This window comes from Grampus griseus (genome assembly GCF_964374135.1).
Source record: "Grampus griseus genome assembly, chromosome: 18".
NCBI lineage: Eukaryota > Metazoa > Chordata > Mammalia > Artiodactyla > Delphinidae > Grampus > Grampus griseus.
In genome coordinates, this window is record NC_139012.1 from 11,811,551 (window position 1) to 11,830,181 (window position 18,631).

General features: G+C 41.5%; 1 protein-coding gene across 14 annotated transcripts in view; it reads left to right on the plus strand.

Moving 5' to 3' along the window:
* Positions 1-18,631, plus strand: part of DOCK9 (dedicator of cytokinesis 9) — a 215,175-nt gene that overhangs the window by 111,571 nt on the left and 84,973 nt on the right. For all 14 annotated transcript variants that reach the window (XR_014298048.1, XM_082675480.1, XM_082675487.1 and 11 more), the window contains exons 15-27: positions 532-654; positions 7,935-8,014; positions 8,095-8,282; positions 8,418-8,483; positions 9,598-9,690; positions 10,715-10,838; positions 11,190-11,311; positions 12,389-12,475; positions 12,864-12,953; positions 14,226-14,341; positions 14,618-14,687; positions 15,494-15,619; positions 16,165-16,236. Coding sequence is in view for 13 of the 14 variants with exons in the window: in XM_082675480.1 (XP_082531606.1) it covers positions 532-654; positions 7,935-8,014; positions 8,095-8,282; positions 8,418-8,483; positions 9,598-9,690; positions 10,715-10,838; positions 11,190-11,311; positions 12,389-12,475; positions 12,864-12,953; positions 14,226-14,341; positions 14,618-14,687; positions 15,494-15,619; positions 16,165-16,236 (1,357 nt within the window). In the remaining variant the exon portion in view is untranslated. The remainder of the gene's footprint in view (positions 1-531; positions 655-7,934; positions 8,015-8,094; positions 8,283-8,417; positions 8,484-9,597; positions 9,691-10,714; positions 10,839-11,189; positions 11,312-12,388; positions 12,476-12,863; positions 12,954-14,225; positions 14,342-14,617; positions 14,688-15,493; positions 15,620-16,164; positions 16,237-18,631) is intronic.

The following is an 18,631-nucleotide window of genomic DNA, read 5'->3' on the forward strand; positions in this document are numbered from 1 at the left end:
ACAGACAGACAGACAGACAGACTGACCTATTCTGTTTTTTTGTCCAGAGACAAAGAGGATTTAAGTATGTAAAACTGAAAAATAAGTAAGCTCCATATCTGAAAAGTCCTTTACTAGAGACACAGAGAGGAGAGACGCTAGCTGGAGGGTAGCAGTGTTGGCACTGGCAGGATGGACAGGAGTGTTTGTTGCAGAGCAGGGATTCCAGGTTCCAGCCACATGCCTCCAGCTGGGAGTGGGTGGCAGCCCAGTGAGGCCTGCAGATCCTCTTTATTTGTGGTCTCTATTTCTTAAGCATTTGGCTGTGTATGTTATTTCCTAAGCACAAGCCATTTGCTGGAAATGTTTTCTATGTAAATTGAGTTAGTTGTGTTCATTCTCATAAATATATGCCATGTCTTTAGATAATGAGATTTCTGTGGGCTATAGCCAGTGGAATAATAATTAGTCTTCACATAGAAACCGGAGTCAAGTTATGGATTTATTTTGGTCATTTGGAAACAGCTTAGACATGTTGTTTTGCTATTTCAGGACGTTGTTTAAGGATGCATCTGGAAACCTTGACAAAAATGCCAGATTTTCTGCTCTCTACAAGCAAGACAGCAATAAGCTATCCAATGAAGACATGCTCAAGTTACTTGCAGACTTTCGGAAGTGAGTCTCAAGGCCTTACTTATTTCCACACCTGAAAAACAGAAGTTGTTCAGTGGAAAGGGAGAAAGCAGGAGCAGTCTTTTCAGTTGCTCAGCTCATACACCAGGGCGTGTTGGATGAGCATGGAACTTTTCCTCAAGTCCTTGAGCAGGAAGAAGGGGTTTAAAGTCGTAAGAGTTACCTGGTTAATTTGAATTGTATAAAGAATGTTATTGGTGGTGCTGTGAAGGGTTTGTTGGGTAGAGATGAGCCCAGGGAGGAAAGAGACAATTGAGGAACCTTTGACAAGAGGTGGGCAAGGACTCAGCAAAGCCATCGCAAGTGGACATAGGAAGAGTAGGAAATAGGACTAGTTCACGTCACGTTAGACAGGTGCAGTTACTGGGTCTTGGCTTCCTGATTGGGTATTAGGGTGGAAGGAGAGAGAAATGGGTGGTAGTCTCAGGTAAATAACTCCCAGTTTTCTGACTTGCACGATGGAGTGATTCGTGGTACCGTTAACTGAATGGGTGATGGGGGCAAGGACGGTAACTCATCTAGTACTTAACAGTTCACAGGCATTGTTCTAAGTGCTTTACCTATGTTAGTGAGGATATTTGTTTCCTAGAGCTGCTCTCACAACGCACCACATATTGGGTGGCTTAAAAGAACAGAATTCCAGAGGCTAGAAGCCTGAAGTCCTGGTGTTGGCAGGGCCACGCACCCTCTGAGATCTCTAGGGGAGGATCTGTCCTTGTGTCTTTCATCATCTGGGAGCCCCAGGCATTCTTGGGCTTTTGGCAGCATAACTTCAATCTCTGCCTCCCGTCTTCACACGGCTGTCTTCCTGTGTGTCTCTGTCTATAAATTTCCTTCTTCTTATAGGAACACATCATATTGGATTAGGGCCTAATGACTTCATCTTAACTTGATTACATCTGTGAAGATCCTGTTTCTAAATAAGGTCACATTCATAGGTTCTGGGGGCTAGGACTTCACCATCTTTTCAGGGAACACAATTCAACCCATGGCAATAGGGCAGAGAGAGGCTGAGTGAGGTGTCCAGCACTGTACAGCTGGTGGCAGTCAGGGGACTGAGGATCTGGGCCCTTAACCACTGGGCTGTTCTGGTGCTCCACTGTAAGAAGTTCACTGCTGAACCCATGACGCGGATTTTCGTTGCTAGGGACGTGGGTTTTACAATTTCTCTGGGAAAATTCTGGGAAGGAGACAGAGCTGAAGGTATTAATGAAATCAGAAGAAGAGCCAAGAGCCAGCCAGTAACTATTCTATACCTTAGGTGCCTTTCAGTCTGATTTTTTTACTTGAAAAAAATGCATTTCAAAGTAACTATATAAGTTTACCTAGAATTCAGAATGGCTGTTTAGCTTTCTTTAACTTCATTTTCACCTTTTTCATCTCTCTCTTGTGTTTTTACAGAATTCTAAATAGAGTCATAATTAACATCTTTCAAAAACCTTTACTTATTGGTAATGGGTAGTGTATTGTTATACATACTGTGTTGTCATAGAGTATTGTTAAGTTTTTATTTGATTTTCAGGAAGTTTTCAGCCTTGCTTATAGAATAAAAAAAGTTGATTTTTAAAAAAAACTCTAGTCACCTTTAGTTAAATAGATTACAGTTTTCTCTCACTAGCCTACCATGCTATTCTCAACACTCATGATGTAGGTCTCTGTGTACTCACTTAGGAAGGTGAGCTCACTGTATTGGTAAGGAGGAGAAAGTATATCTATGTGACATCATTTTTGTAAAGAAACTATTTCATATATTTCTTTTTTGTATATAAATGAAGAAATGGATAGGCGAACAGCTAGCTAGATGGAAAGATAGAAGGACATAAAAATAGTCATTTGGGTTATACACCAAATGGTAGTCATGGTTATCTCTGAGGGATGGGTTTATGGGTGATTTTTCACCTTCCCCTTTGTAGCTTTCCATGATTTTACATGAACTTTTTTTTTTAACTAACATTTACCCATATGTTCCAACAAAACAGGTAGTGAAGTTTTTTGTGTGTGATGGGGGTTGGGAGCCCTGTCTCAGAAGTCACTGCCTAGGCTGGTTAGCTTGAAACTCCTGCCACAGTGGCTGCTCTTTGGAGGTGGCCCCAGCTGAAGGTCTGGCTTCCTGGGTGGAACCTGGAGGGTGGAACTTCACAGATTCATCAATCAAAACATGATCCGAGCAGAGAGCCTGTGACCAGGCAGCAAAGAGCAAAGCCTCCACTGGTCCCGAGCACAGGGTGGGTTCTCCCTGCACAACAGGCCTTCAGTAGGAAGGGTTTGCTGGGAAGAGTGTGGTCCAGATGGCCAGCGAGAGACTCAGAAACCCGAAAATAGAGACCCAATGCTGTCAGCAGCAAAAAATGCAGTGGCATGAGGAAAGCTGCTGTCCTTTTTCAGTAAGCGTCCAAAGAAGTGCCCGTGTTTCTTTTTCACAGTTGAGTTAGGGGAGTGGAGGATCCCTTTTTTCATTTTTTAAAAAACCTTAGTGTTGCTCTTTTTCTTTCCTCTTTGTTTTCTTTTCTTTTTTTTTTTTTAACAAAGAATAATCTCATATCAGTGGCTTGGGCACCAGCTTGGATCCAAAGCTATGGTTTCTGCTCCCATGATTGTCTCAAAATGTCATTTGACAATGGATGAGAAAAGTGTTCTGAAGCTGCCCTAGTGTCTAGAAAACAGCTGGCAAAGCTCATCAGCCACTTTGCCCCTCTCCCTTGTAGTAATTATGAGAGGGGACATTCCACGATTTAGTAAGAAAACAATTCTGTCAGATAGATAGTATTGCTAACATATGTGCTCCAGGAAGTATCTATCCAAGAAGAGGGATATGGTTTTTTATGTTTGTTTGATTTGCTGATGGCTGTGTCTTGTCTTATTTCTGCAGTGCATCTGAAGGCAAAGTATAAAAATAGAACATTTTCTTTAAAATGCAGACCTTTTTTTAATGCTACCATATTAAGTAGTTTAGGTAATAATACTATAAGGGTTTCTGCATGAGGCTTACATATTTGTGTTTATTTGTACCTCTCTATTCTGTGTACCCAAGTTTGACATTATTATTGTTCGCAGCCTAATCCGTAAGTCACTTCCGTGATGGGAGATCTCAGGCAGGTCACTTGGCCTCTGTGCTTGAGTGTCCTCTTCTTTTTTTGCGGTACGTGGGCCTCTCACTCTTGTGGCCTCTCCCATTGCGGAGCACAGGCTCCGGACGCGCAGGCTCAGCAGCCATGGCTCACGGGCCTAGCCGCTCCGCGACATGTGGGATCTTCCTGGACCAGGGCAGGAACCCGTGTACCCTGCATCGGCAGGCGGACTGTCAACCACTGCGCCACCAGGGAAACCCGCGTCCTCTTCTTTTTAAGGGGGGATAATAATAGCCCTGCCTCCTAGAACTGTGGGGGGAATAAGTGAGAATGCCTGTCAGGGTGATTCCTCTCACCGTGAGCACTGGTCTCATTCCCTGTTCCTTCTCAATACGTCTAGACCCTCCAGTTTTCAGTAGACGTTTGTATACATGCTACGGAAGTAGTTGCCATCATATATCTTAAATAGTTGACAGTATCTGCTGGATTTTTGGCTTCTTGAAGATGGGAATCAGATCCTGTTTGTCTTCTGTCCACGGTGCCTAGTGTAGTGCACATTGTAGCACAGCGTAAACACTTGATAGATGCTTATTGAAATTTATCATAGACATAAGTTCAGTGGTTTTGTTTAAACAAAAATATCTCAGATTTCTTTCAATCATATATATATATATATTTACGTGACAGAAGAGCTTTTAGGGAATATTTCCTTTTACAAAATGCAGTTAGAAGAGTAGACTCACACCAACAACACACCCAAGCATGTCTGTATTACCAATTGATCACTTTAATGGATCAATATAGGAAGTAGGGAAAGGAGGGCCAAGCTCCAGAAACACAAAGGTAAGGACACCAACCCTCTTGGCGTGGGATGACTGCTAGTTTGTGATATCATTGCCCTTTCCTCTGGGGGAGTGGTTGAACCAGCAGGAATGTATGGGCAGTGGGAAAAGAAAACCTTTCCTTTTCCCAAGAGAGGGAGTTTGAGCCTCACTCCTAAGTTCACATGTAGACAGAAGCCGTTTCCAAATGCCAGGCTCCGTACATGCATCTCCATTACACATTTATCTAATCAGTGAAGTTTTAAGATGGGTTTTCATGCTCAAGCATTCTTTTACAAGTTTTACATAGAATGTAGGTACTAATTTTTAGCATTAAAAAAACCTCCAAACTGATTTCAGATATGAGAGAATTCTCTTTGTGCAACACATGCTTGCGCACACAACCCCCCCCCACCCCGTCACTTTGGAAATGCACATATGAAAGGCTGTAGAATTTTTGATGTGTGTGACGTTTTGATCTCTAATAAGCCAAGTTCAATAAAAATCATAAAGTTTTGAAATAGGATTAAGATTATGTTTTAAAAAACTGAGTTGGTAGAAACAGCTTCCACAGAGTCCCTGTGCTACCTGATATGGAACTAAGCTCAGATCGGTGCTTGCTTGGAAATGAATGGAAATAATGCCACTACAGAGTAGCAACTAGAAGTAAAAGCTCTCAGTAGAGGGAGGAAACAGAAAAAGAAGTAAGTATAGTTAGACATAGAAGTAAGTAACACATCGTAGAAAGAGTTCCAGTGAATGAAGATAATTTAATTAAAATTTGTTGCTTAGAAATCCAAATCTCTCAAACTTACATGGGCATGATGTCATAGTGATAATCAAAAAAAATCTTGCAGAAGGTGTATATTTATCCACAGGTAGAAATAACTAGGAAGGGGTGAAATATAGTACTCTCGTGTACTTATTGTACATTTAAAAGTATCATTTACATTAAACATAATATTTCTGACTCAAGGAAGCAGATGCAACTCTGTAGGTGTCTCTAAGATTTTGTCAACACAGAGTTTTATGGTATGTTGCAGAGTTAAGTTGCTCAAATGACGAGGTGGAGCAAGGCAGTATACGTCAAGAAAATTTATACCTGCATAGAAGCCCCCTGGTCTGAGGGATGATGCCCCAAGAGCTTTGGGTAAAGGTGAGGGAGGCTCTGGTGGAGTATCATTGCGGTAGTTAACAGTGCTTGGGAAGCCATTGACAGCTCCCAGGGAATGATTGTCGAAGGCACAGTCTTCCTGCTAGAAAAAAAGGGTATTGTGTTTGTGAACAGATCACACAGTGGCACAGGGACAAAGTATCGGGGTAGTGCTGGACGGTACATGGACATCTTTTGGCCAGCAACCTTTTTAACTGAAGGCAGAATGATGAATATCTGTTGACTTGCCTTCCTGACAGTTACCTCTCTCAGGAGTTCAAGGAATTGTTCATTTAAACTCAGATGTAAACAAAAGACAAGTGGAAATGAGAGGAACCCTGAGAGAAAGTGATTGTGTAAGTTGGAGCTGGTGATGGGCAAAGATGACTATGCTCAATGTAGGCTGTAGTCAGTCATATGAAAGCAAGAATTTGAAACTGTTAGGGACCTCCTGGTTCAGATCCACAATACCACAAGATATATTTTAAGTTACATGTGAGATTGCTTAAGACAACAATAATGTCTGAGGAATCATAAAATCAGGAGTTAGGAACTTTTCAAAACTGGGAACAAAACCAAATGCTGAATCTTGGCCACTGAGCTGTGCTGTTTCTTGCCAGTGTTCTCAAAGACATTATTAAACAGGTGGCCGATGAAGAACCAGGAGGCAGTGTTCTGTGTTCTAGGAACAAGTCACGTCACGTAGAACAAGTTATCCTAGCCAAGTTTCTGCTTCTCTGTTTTTACTTGGGTTGCCACGCTGGTCCAGCAGAGGAATGCAAAGTGTATATTCTAAGGTGACCGACGGGTCAGAGGAGTATAGCGCATGTGAGAGAGTGAACAGTTGTTCAGTGCTGGAGTGACCAGAAGCCAGGAGGCGTGATGAGTGGCTAGTATCAGTCTGGCGATGGGCCTCTAGAGGTTTGAGAAGGAGCTGCTTCTTGCAATATTCTGTGCATTATCTTCATCAATGACTTTTATGAGAATGTAAAGTGCTGATGAATGTCTTCATGACATAAAGCTGTTAGGCATATCTAATACATTAGATGTTAGAATCTGGATTTAGGAGGGTTTTGATCAACTGGAATGACTCGATCATAAAAAGATAAAATTTCACCGAGACAAAAATCAAATCCTGTTCTGACTTCTAAAAACATAATTGTATAAATACAGGATGGAAACATATAGCACGATAGTGAAGCATATGAAAAAAAAATTAGGGAGTTTAGGTGCTTGTAAATTTAATGTGCGTCACTAGGGTGGCGTGACTGTTTAAAAGTAATAGAATTTTGGCTGCATCAGTAGAAGGGTATATTGCTCAAAACCAGACAGCTGCTCTACCCCACCTGGGCAGACCACACTGGGCCTTATCTATGCAGTTCTGGGAGCCATGATGTAAAGGGGATATTCTTATGTGAGAGAAATGGCATTGGAGGGAGATGCAAAAGGACTGAGAATCCAGGACTTCAGGAAGGTGTGATAGCTGTTATAGATGGTTAAAAGTGTTACACAGAGAAACATAACTAGGCTCCTTGATGAGTGGAAGCTTCAGAGAAGTGAATTTTACCATGCTGTGATGAAGAGCAGTCTGGGTATCGAAACGGCTATGTTGAAGATTTCCATTTCACTAGGAAGGGCTGAGGCAGGTCAGGAACGTCACAGAGGATATTCCTGTATTGGATGGAGTCAGACCAAATACAAAAACCAGGCATCTCACTGAGTACCTTCTTTGTATCTGGCATTTCACTAGACATTGGAGCCTAAGATGGCTTCTGAATTTTCATGAATCTACATGAGCCAAGAATGTATGCTGAGGATGGAATGGTTCAGGAAAACTTCTGCTATAACATTTTGCTAATATTCTTATCTGGACTTGTGGTGTCCAGCACAGTAGCCACTAGCCACGTGTGACTATCGAGCACTTGAAATGCAGCAGGTCCTACTGAGATGAGCTGCAAGTGTAAAATACACACCTGGTTTCGAAGAATTAGAACGCACTTTTTATACTCATTACATACTGAGATAATATTTTTTAAATGTTGGGTTAAATAAAATATTTTTAAAACTAATTTTTACCTGTTTCCTTTTACTTTTTTAAAATATAGCTATTAGAAGGTTTAAAATTACTTTTATGGTTTGCATTATATTTCTCTAGGAAGTGCTGCTCTAGAATTCAGAGCTAACCTAACCTGTTTGATTTTTCTCTTCTTTCGTTTGTAGACCTGAGAAGATGGCTAAACTCCCCGTGATTTTGGGCAATCTCGACATTACAATTGATAGTGTTTCCTCAGACTTTCCTAGTAAGTGTAAGTTCTGTGTAATAAACAGACAAGTTTTTGTTTGGTTTTTACTTCAATTTGTTTGTTTTTAATTTTTTTAGATTATGTCAATTCATCATACATTCCTACGAAGCAATTTGAAACGTGTACTAAAATGCCAATCACATTTGAGGTAGAGGAATTTGTGCCCTGCATACCAAAACACACTCAGCCATACACCATCTACAACCACCACCTTTATGTTTATCCTAAGTCCTTGAAATATGACAGTCAAAAGTCTTTTGCCAAGGTGAGTGCAAAGATTGAGGTTTTATTTTTGATACCCAGCTCTCTTAGGTTTTGGCTTCTCGTGTTCTTTTATAGATATTTACATACTTTGGCTTTTTATTTTCTTTTTTTTATTATTATTTAACTATCGCTGCAGGCCAGAAATATTGCTATTTGCATTGAATTCAAAGATTCAGATGAGGAAGACTCTCAGCCTCTGAAGGTTTGTATTTTATGTGCTCGTAATTTTCCATTTTAAAAATGCAGTTGCATGATATTGTACAACTAAAGGGATTTAGCACATTTTAATTGACACAAACACAAAATATGTGACATCACAGAATATAACCACATATGCTGAACCTTACAGAATTTGGAATAATTGAGTTCTTGCTCTTAATTGATAATGTCTGTTTTGTTATACTCTTTAGGGAGGGGGTTTTCTTAAACATGTTCAATTCAGTAAACATATCATGCACCTAACTTGAAAATGTTTATTCTAGTATGTAATAATAATAGTAGATTATTGGTGATGTTTATTGAGTGCTTGTTATATTCCAGGCTCCGCTCGTAGAGCCCTATAGGTAATTAGGCTCCTTTAATTAGGCTCATAACAGTCTTTTGAGTTAGGAACTATTACTATCTGAATTTTTTTTAGATGAGGGAACTAATGCACAGAATTTAAGTGAATCGCTCAGGGCCATACATTAGTGGAACCGGTGTTCAAACCCAGGCATTCTGGCTCCAGAGCCCAAATTCTTTACTGTAACTGTGTGGAAATGACTTTCCAAAAAGGGAAGGAGATAAAGATGCAAAGAATATAATATAGTTTTTGCCCTCAAGAAATTCACAGTTTAGTGGGAAAGGAAGTCATGGAGGAAAAGCTCCTGGCACACAGAAGGTACAGAAATGGTTTTTTGGATAAAACTGAATAATTAGTATAAAAAATTGCCGAGGGGACACAGGAAGGAATGAATCATTTCTTGAAGGATGCATGAGAGTTTGCTTGCTGTACATGGGAGGGAAGGTCGTTCAGACTGAGGGTTTGTGTCAGCAAAGGCATGGAGGTGAAAGTGAGCAGGCGTTGTCCAGGGCATGGAGGGGTGGGGGAGGGGTGGGGGAGGGAGTGGAGGGGAGGGCTGGGAGATAAGCCAGGGGCGGGTAGGATCTAGGAGTAAGAGGGCTTGTGGGTCTGGAGTCTTGTAAGCAGGAGAAATCCATCAAAGGTGGCTTAGTTTATGCTGTAGGAATGCTGCTTTCTTTACAACACATCTGTGTTTAATTTCTTACTCTATTAATTGAAGACTGGTGTCTCCCTTTGCTAATTCTTGTTTTAGTGCATTTATGGCAGACCTGGTGGGCCAGTATTCACAAGAAGCGCCTTTGCTGCAGTTCTACACCATCACCAAAACCCAGAATTTTATGATGAGGTAAGTGAGGTTTTCAAGAGAAAACCCAGTTTAACCAGTTTTAAGGAAAACTCCACTTTCTTTGCCTAGTAAACCAGAATTCAAGAGAAGCTGCATACTGAAATTACAGTAATAGAACTAAATGTTGAAATATTTATTTGACATAAGTTTTCTAATTATAAAAGTAACATTTATTACAAAAAATAAGAACTTGGAAAATGCAGATAATATAGAAAAGAAAAACTCAAAATTCCTCCCGTATCCCTACCACAATTAATATTTCCGTTCAAATGCATACTTAAGTATAGTTAAATACTTGTTGGACCTGAGAATCTTCCTTTCTTATTTTTGGGTTTCCTTATGTAGAATTACAATGCAGTTCAAAAACTACTATGTGAATCCTACTTTTAAATGTTTAAACCTGGTTTTTCATTATGCCTTGGTTGTGTTAAGTTAACGAAGTGGTTTCTGTCATGAGTTTTCCAGTTCTTTCTAGAGTTGAAATACCAACTCTCCTGTTTTTTGGTCAGTGAATGTTTTTAGTCCATTCAGGCTTCTGTAACAAAATACCACCAACTGGGTGGCTTGTAAACAGCAGATATTAATTGCTCGCGGTTCTGGAGGCTGGAAGTCTAGGATCAGGGTGCCAGTATGGTTGGGTGAGGGCCACCTCCCAGGTCACAGACTTCTCAGTGGTGTCCTCCCATGGCAGGAAGGGCCTGGGAGCTGTATAGGATCTCTTACAGGAGCACTAATGCCATTTATGAGGGCTCCATCCTCATGCCCTAATCACCCCAAAGGGCCCACCTACTAATACCATCACCTTTGGAGCTAGGATTTCAACATATGCATTTGTGGGGGACACAAACATTTAGACCAGTACAGTGTATTAAGGATCCATTTCTTCCTTAGCACAACTTTACAGCCTCAGCTCTCTTTAACTGCAAACGTTAAATCAGTTTGGAGAGCAAATACACGTTTGTACCTGGGTGACACGTTGTTGTTTTGGAATATAAAAAAGATTGTTATTTTGTCTTCCTTGCAGATTAAAATAGAATTGCCCACCCAGCTACATGAAAAGCACCACTTGCTGTTCACATTCTTCCACGTCAGCTGTGATAATTCAAGCAAAGGAAGCACAAAGAAGAAGGATGTTGTTGAAACACAAGGTTTGAATTTCATCATTCCTTTGATTGTTCACAACTTACACATCAGGTTCTTAAATTTTGTCTTGATTCTGAATTTGCATCCTTTTGTGAAGGTGATTTTAGATGACGTTTGTAAGGATAGCATGCCTGGCTCACATACGTCCATTTTATAGGAGATAATTTTAGAATTCTCATCCCAAAGAGGCCATCGTACATTATAGACGCTGTTCTGCAGAGACTATATTCAGGGTCTTCTCAGTTTCTTACTGATTGGTATTAACAGTTCTTAAAGATCAGGCAATTTAGTAACATGGCTGTCTTCATACATTTTCCTACACTTACGGTGATTTTTTTTGTTCTTTATTTCAACAGTTGGATATTCCTGGCTTCCTCTCCTGAAAGATGGAAGGGTGGTGACTAGCGAGCAGCACATCCCTGTCTCAGCCAATCTCCCATCCGGCTACCTTGGCTACCAGGAGCTTGGGATGGGCAGGGTACAGTACTTTAAGATTGGTTGATCACAGTTCCTTCAGAAAGCATTAAAAATCAGCTAAAACAACAGTAACACACAAAAGCATGCAGTGTTTTTGCCAGTCCCACATTTTGGTTTTAGTTATTCATTTTCAAGTAAACTTAGGCCACTGGAAGGCAGTGCTGTTAACAGTTATCACAATCTGGAATTACAGTTTGGGCATTTTATAAGCCCTGAACTAGCAGTACTTCAGCAGGGAAATGGAAACTTGGAGGTACTGTATGAGATGGAAGTTTGTCTCTGAAAACTAGCCGTGCTCAAATAAAGATAGGTTCTTAGAGTCATGCAAATGGTTAGGAATTGTCTTCCAACTTATTGTAAGTCTAGTAAGCATATCTCTCACCCACATGGTAGTCCACTCTGATACATTTCTGATTCATTAGAGCTTGAATTTTCTCAGATTTCTCCAATTGGTTTGTTGGTTTTATATTCTTTTAGCCATCTTAAATGTTATAGACTTCAGTTTTATAGCATGCTTAGTTAAGATCTGTTCTGTTTCATTGTGAATGGCTTTTAATATCTCTCTGCATTTAAATAGTGCCAAATTTGGGCCCATGTTATGAACAAATAGTTAAAATATTCCAAAATAAGGGTAAATCATATAACATTCAGTTATTATTCCTAGTCTGAACATGAGAAAAATAGAGGTTTCAGAAATAAAACTAAACACAAACAGATGATGGACTCTTTGCCTGTGCCAGGAATACTTACTATCCTATTTACTTTATCTGGTACCTTATGCCATGACTTTCGGAACCCTGAACTCAAGTTTGGTTAAGTCATTGGTAGTATTGGGAGTCTTTCCCTCTCAAATGGACAGTAATTCATACAGCTGCAAGTACACAGAAAAGGTAGCTTAGAATATCAGGAAGTAGGCAGAAACTAGTACTGGTTGCATTCCTGCTGTGAGCCAGGCCTAAATATCAAGTTACTGAGGCTGTCTGGCCTTCAGCACCTCATCAGTACCTTCACTGAAGATGATGTTTGAAGCTAATGTCACTAATCTGTTGGGATGTTTCTTCCCTCCATATGTTTTCAGCATTATGGTCCAGAAATTAAATGGGTAGATGGAAGCAAGCCACTGCTAAAAGTTTCAACTCACCTGGTTTCCACAGTGTATACTCAGGTAAGCGCTGTTCCATTAGAATTAGCAGTCATTGCTTTGTGAATGAGTTTGTGTGATTTTTTGGCAAAATAAAATCCTAATTGATATATTACATAGATATATTTTCACTCTATAAGTCCTTTTTTGAAGAAAGAAAGTGCATATAAGGTGCTCTCATGTAATGATATAAATGAATAGTACAAGTAACATTTCTTAACAGTTTTCCTCTTTTGTTGGAGGATCTTTGAAATCTTTTTTTAAATTTATTTTTATCTCTTTGATGCTTTCATTTTTATATGATATTTTATAGTCTAAATAAAAGATACATGCTGCAAGAAGCAAATACTTCTGTTTCCACAGCAGATATGCTGATAAGCTTTCATTTTCTTGTCTTCTTTTATCTCCCCAGGATCAGCACTTCCATAATTTTTTCCAGTACTGTCAGAAAACCGAATCCGGAGCCCAAGCCTTAGGGAGCGAACTTGTAAAATACCTGAAGGTATCACATAGCTTTCTTAGTAATCCCTTTTTAATGAGTGTACAGTAGGTTGGGTTTTTTTATTTGGTGGTGAGTGAGGCTGCTCTTAGCTAGATGCCCTCACACTGATGGCATCTATATGGTTTTAGATAGTGGGAAGAAGTGGACTCGGAAATAATACCACTGTGATGTTCATTCCAGCCCCACATATCCTTTTCTCAGGCTGGACCTAAAACACGTTATTCCGCATAGAAAACCACCCACTTAGAGGCCCTCCCTGTGAGTGCTCACTGGGTGCAGAGCACAGTCACAGGCACATAAAAAGCAGTGACTTTAGTCCCACTGTTAAGTAACTTCTTATTCATTGTAGGGGACAACATAAACTTGGTGAATGCATGCTAGGTGGGCAAAAAACCCAGAAATGATGCACATAACCAACTCCAGCTTTGGGCAGGCTGGGGGGCTCCTGGAGTCATGGCGCAGGGAGAGCAGGAGGGTTGGTCTAGGGGAGTTTCACCCAGAACGTGATTCTAGGGGAGCATTTCGAAAAAGGGCAATCTAAGCATGGGGACAAAATAGAAGAAATGTGAGAAGTGGAATTCGTTTGATTTTAGCAAGGAAAATGGAATGGGGATTCTGAAATCACTGCTCCAGGTCCCCTTTCAGCTATATCATAAGAGCCATGTGACTTGAATAAGAGCCTTTTATTCATTCTCTATTGCTGCTGTAACAAATTACAAAAAAATGGTGGCTTAAAACAACACAAATTTGTTTTCTTACACTTCCTGTAGGTCAGAGATCTGACATGGGTCTCACTGGGCTAAAACCAGGGTGTTATTAACAGGGCTGAGTTCCTTTCTGGAACTCTAGGGGTGAATCTATTTCCTGTCCTTTTCCAGCTCCTAAAGGCTGCACTCATTCCTTGGCTTGTGGCCCCTTCCTCCATCTCAAAGCCAACAATGTTGCATCTCTGAGCATTCTTCCCCCCACTCTCCTGCCTCCCTCTTCCGCTTTTAAGGATGCTTGTGATTACTTCAGGCCCACCTGGATAATCCAGCAGAGTCCCCTGTCTCAAGGCCAGCTAATCTGATTAGCAGCCTTAATTCCCCTTTGCCATGTAACACATTCACAGGTTCTGGGGTTTAGGACGTGGACATCTTTGCCCATTAGTCTGCCTGCCACTGTCTCCATTTGTTTAATTTCTTCCATCCTTATTTGGAACTAAGTGGAAACTTCTTGGGGTTGGTTTACTTTTAAAAAGGTAACATGAACTTTGCCATTCCACGTCTGTAGAGCCTGCATGCGATGGAAGGTCACGTGATGATCGCCTTCTTGCCCACCATCCTAAACCAGCTCTTCCGTGTCCTCACCCGAGCAACCCAGGAGGAAGTCGCCGTCAACGTGACACGGTGAGAGAGGCAGAGAGAGGTGGATACTCTTCTTCCCTTTCAGTCTGTCCGCATCTGGAGCACAGTCATACGTATTTGGGATGCAAGTATGTGTTGAACATTATAGTTAAGAAATTTCTTTTGATCCCATATGCGGGGACCCCATCTGATTCCTTGTTTCCTCGTTTCCTGTGGTGCCAATAGCACCGTCATTGTTCTACTACTACTGTGATAATAATGAAATGTTTCCATTTTCACATTACTGTTCATTGCTTTATTCATTCCTGTGATGTGTAGGGTCATTATTCATGTGGTTGCCCAGTGCCATGAGGAAGGATTGGAGAGCCACTTGAGGTCATATGTTAAGGTATGTAAATGAAACTGCCCCGGTCATTTAAATCTGTGGCTCTCCAATTTTCCTTCTGAGGACTTACTTTTTTTAATCTAGTCATTTGGGGATGTATTTGGGATGAAACTTAACACCTCTGCTTTATCTTCTATGCCTATAGCTGGTGCTTGCACCTGAACGCAGGGAAGTCCAGAGAGGGGCAGCCATTCCTTTATTTACTTAATTTCATTCTTTCAGCTACATTTCGTCTTTTTATGGGTTTTGCAAATAATGTGACCCAAATGACATAGAAATTGAAAGATGGGAAGGTTAGCTGTGGCCACCATCAAATTAGAAGACTATGAAGGAAAGTAAGAGGTGCCGTTAGGATAAACATCAACAAGTTTGTCATTTACATACAATATTTCGTGAACATGGTGGCCTTTACTGTTCTCAAAAGTTACACGTGTTCTATGTAACCTTCGACACCTCTGTGAATTATAGTTATGTATTAGTTTAAAAAGTAAAATTGGGGTGCTTTAGGGAATCAGTTCCTGAGTGTCATGCGACACATTGCTTAAAGCCCTTGGGAGGTGGAGTTCTGGGCTGGAGGAACCACCAGCTGAGTCAGGTGATCCACATGTTTTGATGGGCTCCCTGAAGACACCCTGGGCTCCCTCTTCCTGTCACATGACAACCACCCTTCCCACCTTCCGTTTCCACACCTCCTCTCCCACCCATGCAGTTGTATCTCAGTCCCAGATCTCCATCCTTTGGAGCCTCTCCAGCTTTCAGCCCAACTTGGAGAACCGGTGCATTAAAATATCTTTCCCTTTTCTTCAAAGTATGCTTATAAGGCTGAGCCATATATTGCTTCCGAATACAAGACGGTGCATGAAGAACTGACCAAATCCATGACCACAATTCTCAAGCCTTCCGCCGATTTCCTCACCAGCAACAAACTACTTAAGGTATGTCAGGAGGGCCAGTGTGGCTCTGTGGTATTGAAACAAGAAAATTCAGACTTCATGGCCTGATCGATTTCACCCTCTTTGTGTGCTTTTGGAGATAATCACCACCTCCTAAAAGGGGGTAACAGAGTTAGTTCTTCAGTACCAACTTCACTGCTTGTACTTGTGCTCCTAACAGAGCTGCAAGGTATTACTGTGTTCAAAGTTTCACAGTCATTATATTCAAACCGTTGGAGCACACTGAGTTAGAGACTATAAAGGCAAGTGTCCACGGGTGGGACCCAACCGAGAGGAAACGCCAGTGCGAATGAGCTGGCACCTCTGGTTGGCTGTGCCGTGCTGAATGTACGGCATTGTTTACTGTTGGACACGTGGAAGCGGGTGCATCTGCCTTGCACCTCTGCTCTGACAGCCATTCGCCAAGAGGCTCAGCTATGTTTTCAGGTCACACTTGTTTCACATCAGTGACATTGTCAGCCTAAGGGAGTAAATGTCTCACCTTCTGATTTGTTGTTTTCCTTACTGGATTCTTTTGTTTCTTTCAGTATTCATGGTTTTTCTTTGAAGTTTTGATCAAATCCATGGCTCAGCATTTGATAGAGAACTCCAAGGTTAAGGTATGTCACTTCCTCTCAGGGCTTACCTGGCAGTTCTTACGGGAAATTCTCTTTCATTGTGTTTGTAGCTAACACTTATTATTGCTTTCTATGTTCCAGTCACAGTACTGTTCTAGGGGCTTTCCAAGTAGTAAGTCATTTTGGCTGTATAACAACCCTATGGGGGAAGTACTAGTCTTATAGTTTTATAGATGAAGAAGGTGAGACCAGAGTGCTTGAGTTAACTACCCAGGATCACCCTGCAATGAATTGAGGGAGCCAGGCTTTGGGCCAGTCTGGCTCCAGAGCCCACACTCGTGGAGCTCTGTGTTATTAAATCCAGAGAAAAATAAGTCTTTTCCTTTGACTAGCTTAGAAATCTTCACATCTGCTGAAAAGGGAGTAGCAGTTTAAGCGTTCATTTCAAATGTAACTACCCAGTGTTTGTTAAGTGTCTTGAACATTGTAGAGATTTCTCAGCAACTTAGATGGGAAAGTCTGGTATGATCACACATCCTCTATGGCCAATTAGTGGACTCTGAGACAACTCCGTCTCCCCTGATGCATCCTCCCCATGGTGCCTGGGTGTGTGTGACCCTCTGGGTCCCCGTGCTGTCCCCTGGTTCCCACTGGTCTCTGCCATGAGATGAACAGACTCTGGCCTGATGCCCCCGCTGGCTGGCTGAGGCTCAGTGTAGATAAATGTTTATGGAATTCCAACACAGTAAACCAAGGTGGCTGTGCGCAGAATTGCTTCTGAGACTCTCGGAGTCCCGGAGTTGCTGTATGACTGGATTCTTACTGTGTCATAGCTGTACAGAAGCGGGGTGTTGGTGACTATGGCCGGGAGCAGCAGGCGCTCATGTGGGGAGCAGGAGTCCTGGGGCCCAGCAGCCTCCTCAATGCACGTGGGAAGGAGGGCGGAGCCCCAGGGAGGGAGGCTCAAGATCTAGGTCCCCTGGACAAGGGATCTGGATGGAGAGGAAGCCTGGGGAAAGGCTGGTGGATCTTGTCAGGTGGAAGGCTGGTGGTTCAGAACCTAAAGCTGTGCTTTTCTTCTAGTAGAGCTGGAGCCTGCTCAGGAGGTTTCCTTTCTTTTCTTTTTTCTTTTAAATCCAATTTTAGTGCACAGGGAGATGCCAGATGGAGGTGGGCCCTGCCTTCCACAGAGTAGCGCACCATCTAAATCTTGCCAGCACAGCCTGCCAAGGGAAAAATCTAGCAGATTGTCTACTTGGCAGTATGCAGCTAAACAGGCATGCACACACACACACATGTTATTTTGCCTTTCTGTTAAAAATGCCCTATACAGGACAGGCTCTAGGCCTGTCGTCGTCTGCTGGGGCTGCCATCACAAGTACTATACACCAGGGGACTTAAACAACAGAAGTTTATTTCCTTGTGATCCTGGAGGCTAGATGTCTTGAGATCAAGGTGTCTGTAGGGTTGGTTTCTCAGGAGGCCTCTCTTCGTGGCTTGTGGGTGGCCTTCTTCTCCCTGTGTCCTCGCATGGTCTTCCCTCTGTGTGTGTCTGTGTCCTAATCTCTTCTTAATCCTGCTGGATTAAGGCTCATCTTGATGACCTAATTTTAACTTAATTTCCTCTTTGAAGACCCTATCTCCAAATGCACTTACATTCTGAGGTAGGGTTAGGACTTCAATATACGAATTTGGGGGGGAGGTTGGGAACAGGGACACAATTCAGTTCATAACTGAACTACTGGATTTTTCATCATTTTTGTCTTTAAATAAATGGGATCACTTCAGAGAGATTAGTAAACCTGATTATATTTTTAAAAAGAACTGATGTGTTCAGGAAGTATTCATTGAGCCCTTATTATATGACAGGCTCAGAGGTTACACGGTTAAATGTAGTATGATTTGTGCCCTCATGGAGTTCATGTGGGAAAGCGTGCAGTTAGACCACAGGAGCCATGTTCAAGGAGGTAAGGAACACTTTTGAAACATTCCTGAGAAGTATATTTATTTATTTTTATTTTTTTATACAGCAGGTTCTTTAGTTATCTATTTTATACATATTAGTATATACATGTCAATCCCAATCTCCCAGTTCATCCCACCACCACCACCTGCCCCCCAACGTTGCCCCCTTGGTGTCCATGTTTCTTCTCTACATCTGTGTCTCTATTTCTGCCTTGAAAACCGGTTCATCTGTACCATTTTTCTAGATTCCACATATATGTGTTAATATACGATATTTGTTTTTCTCTTTCTAACTTAATTCACTCTGTATGACAGTATCTAGGTCCATCCATGTCTCTATAAATGACCCAGTTTCGTTCCTTTTTATACCTGACTAATATTCCATTGTATATATATACCACATCTTCTTTATCCATTCCTTTGTCGATAGGCACTTAGGTTGCTTCCATGACCTGGCTATTGTAAATAGTGC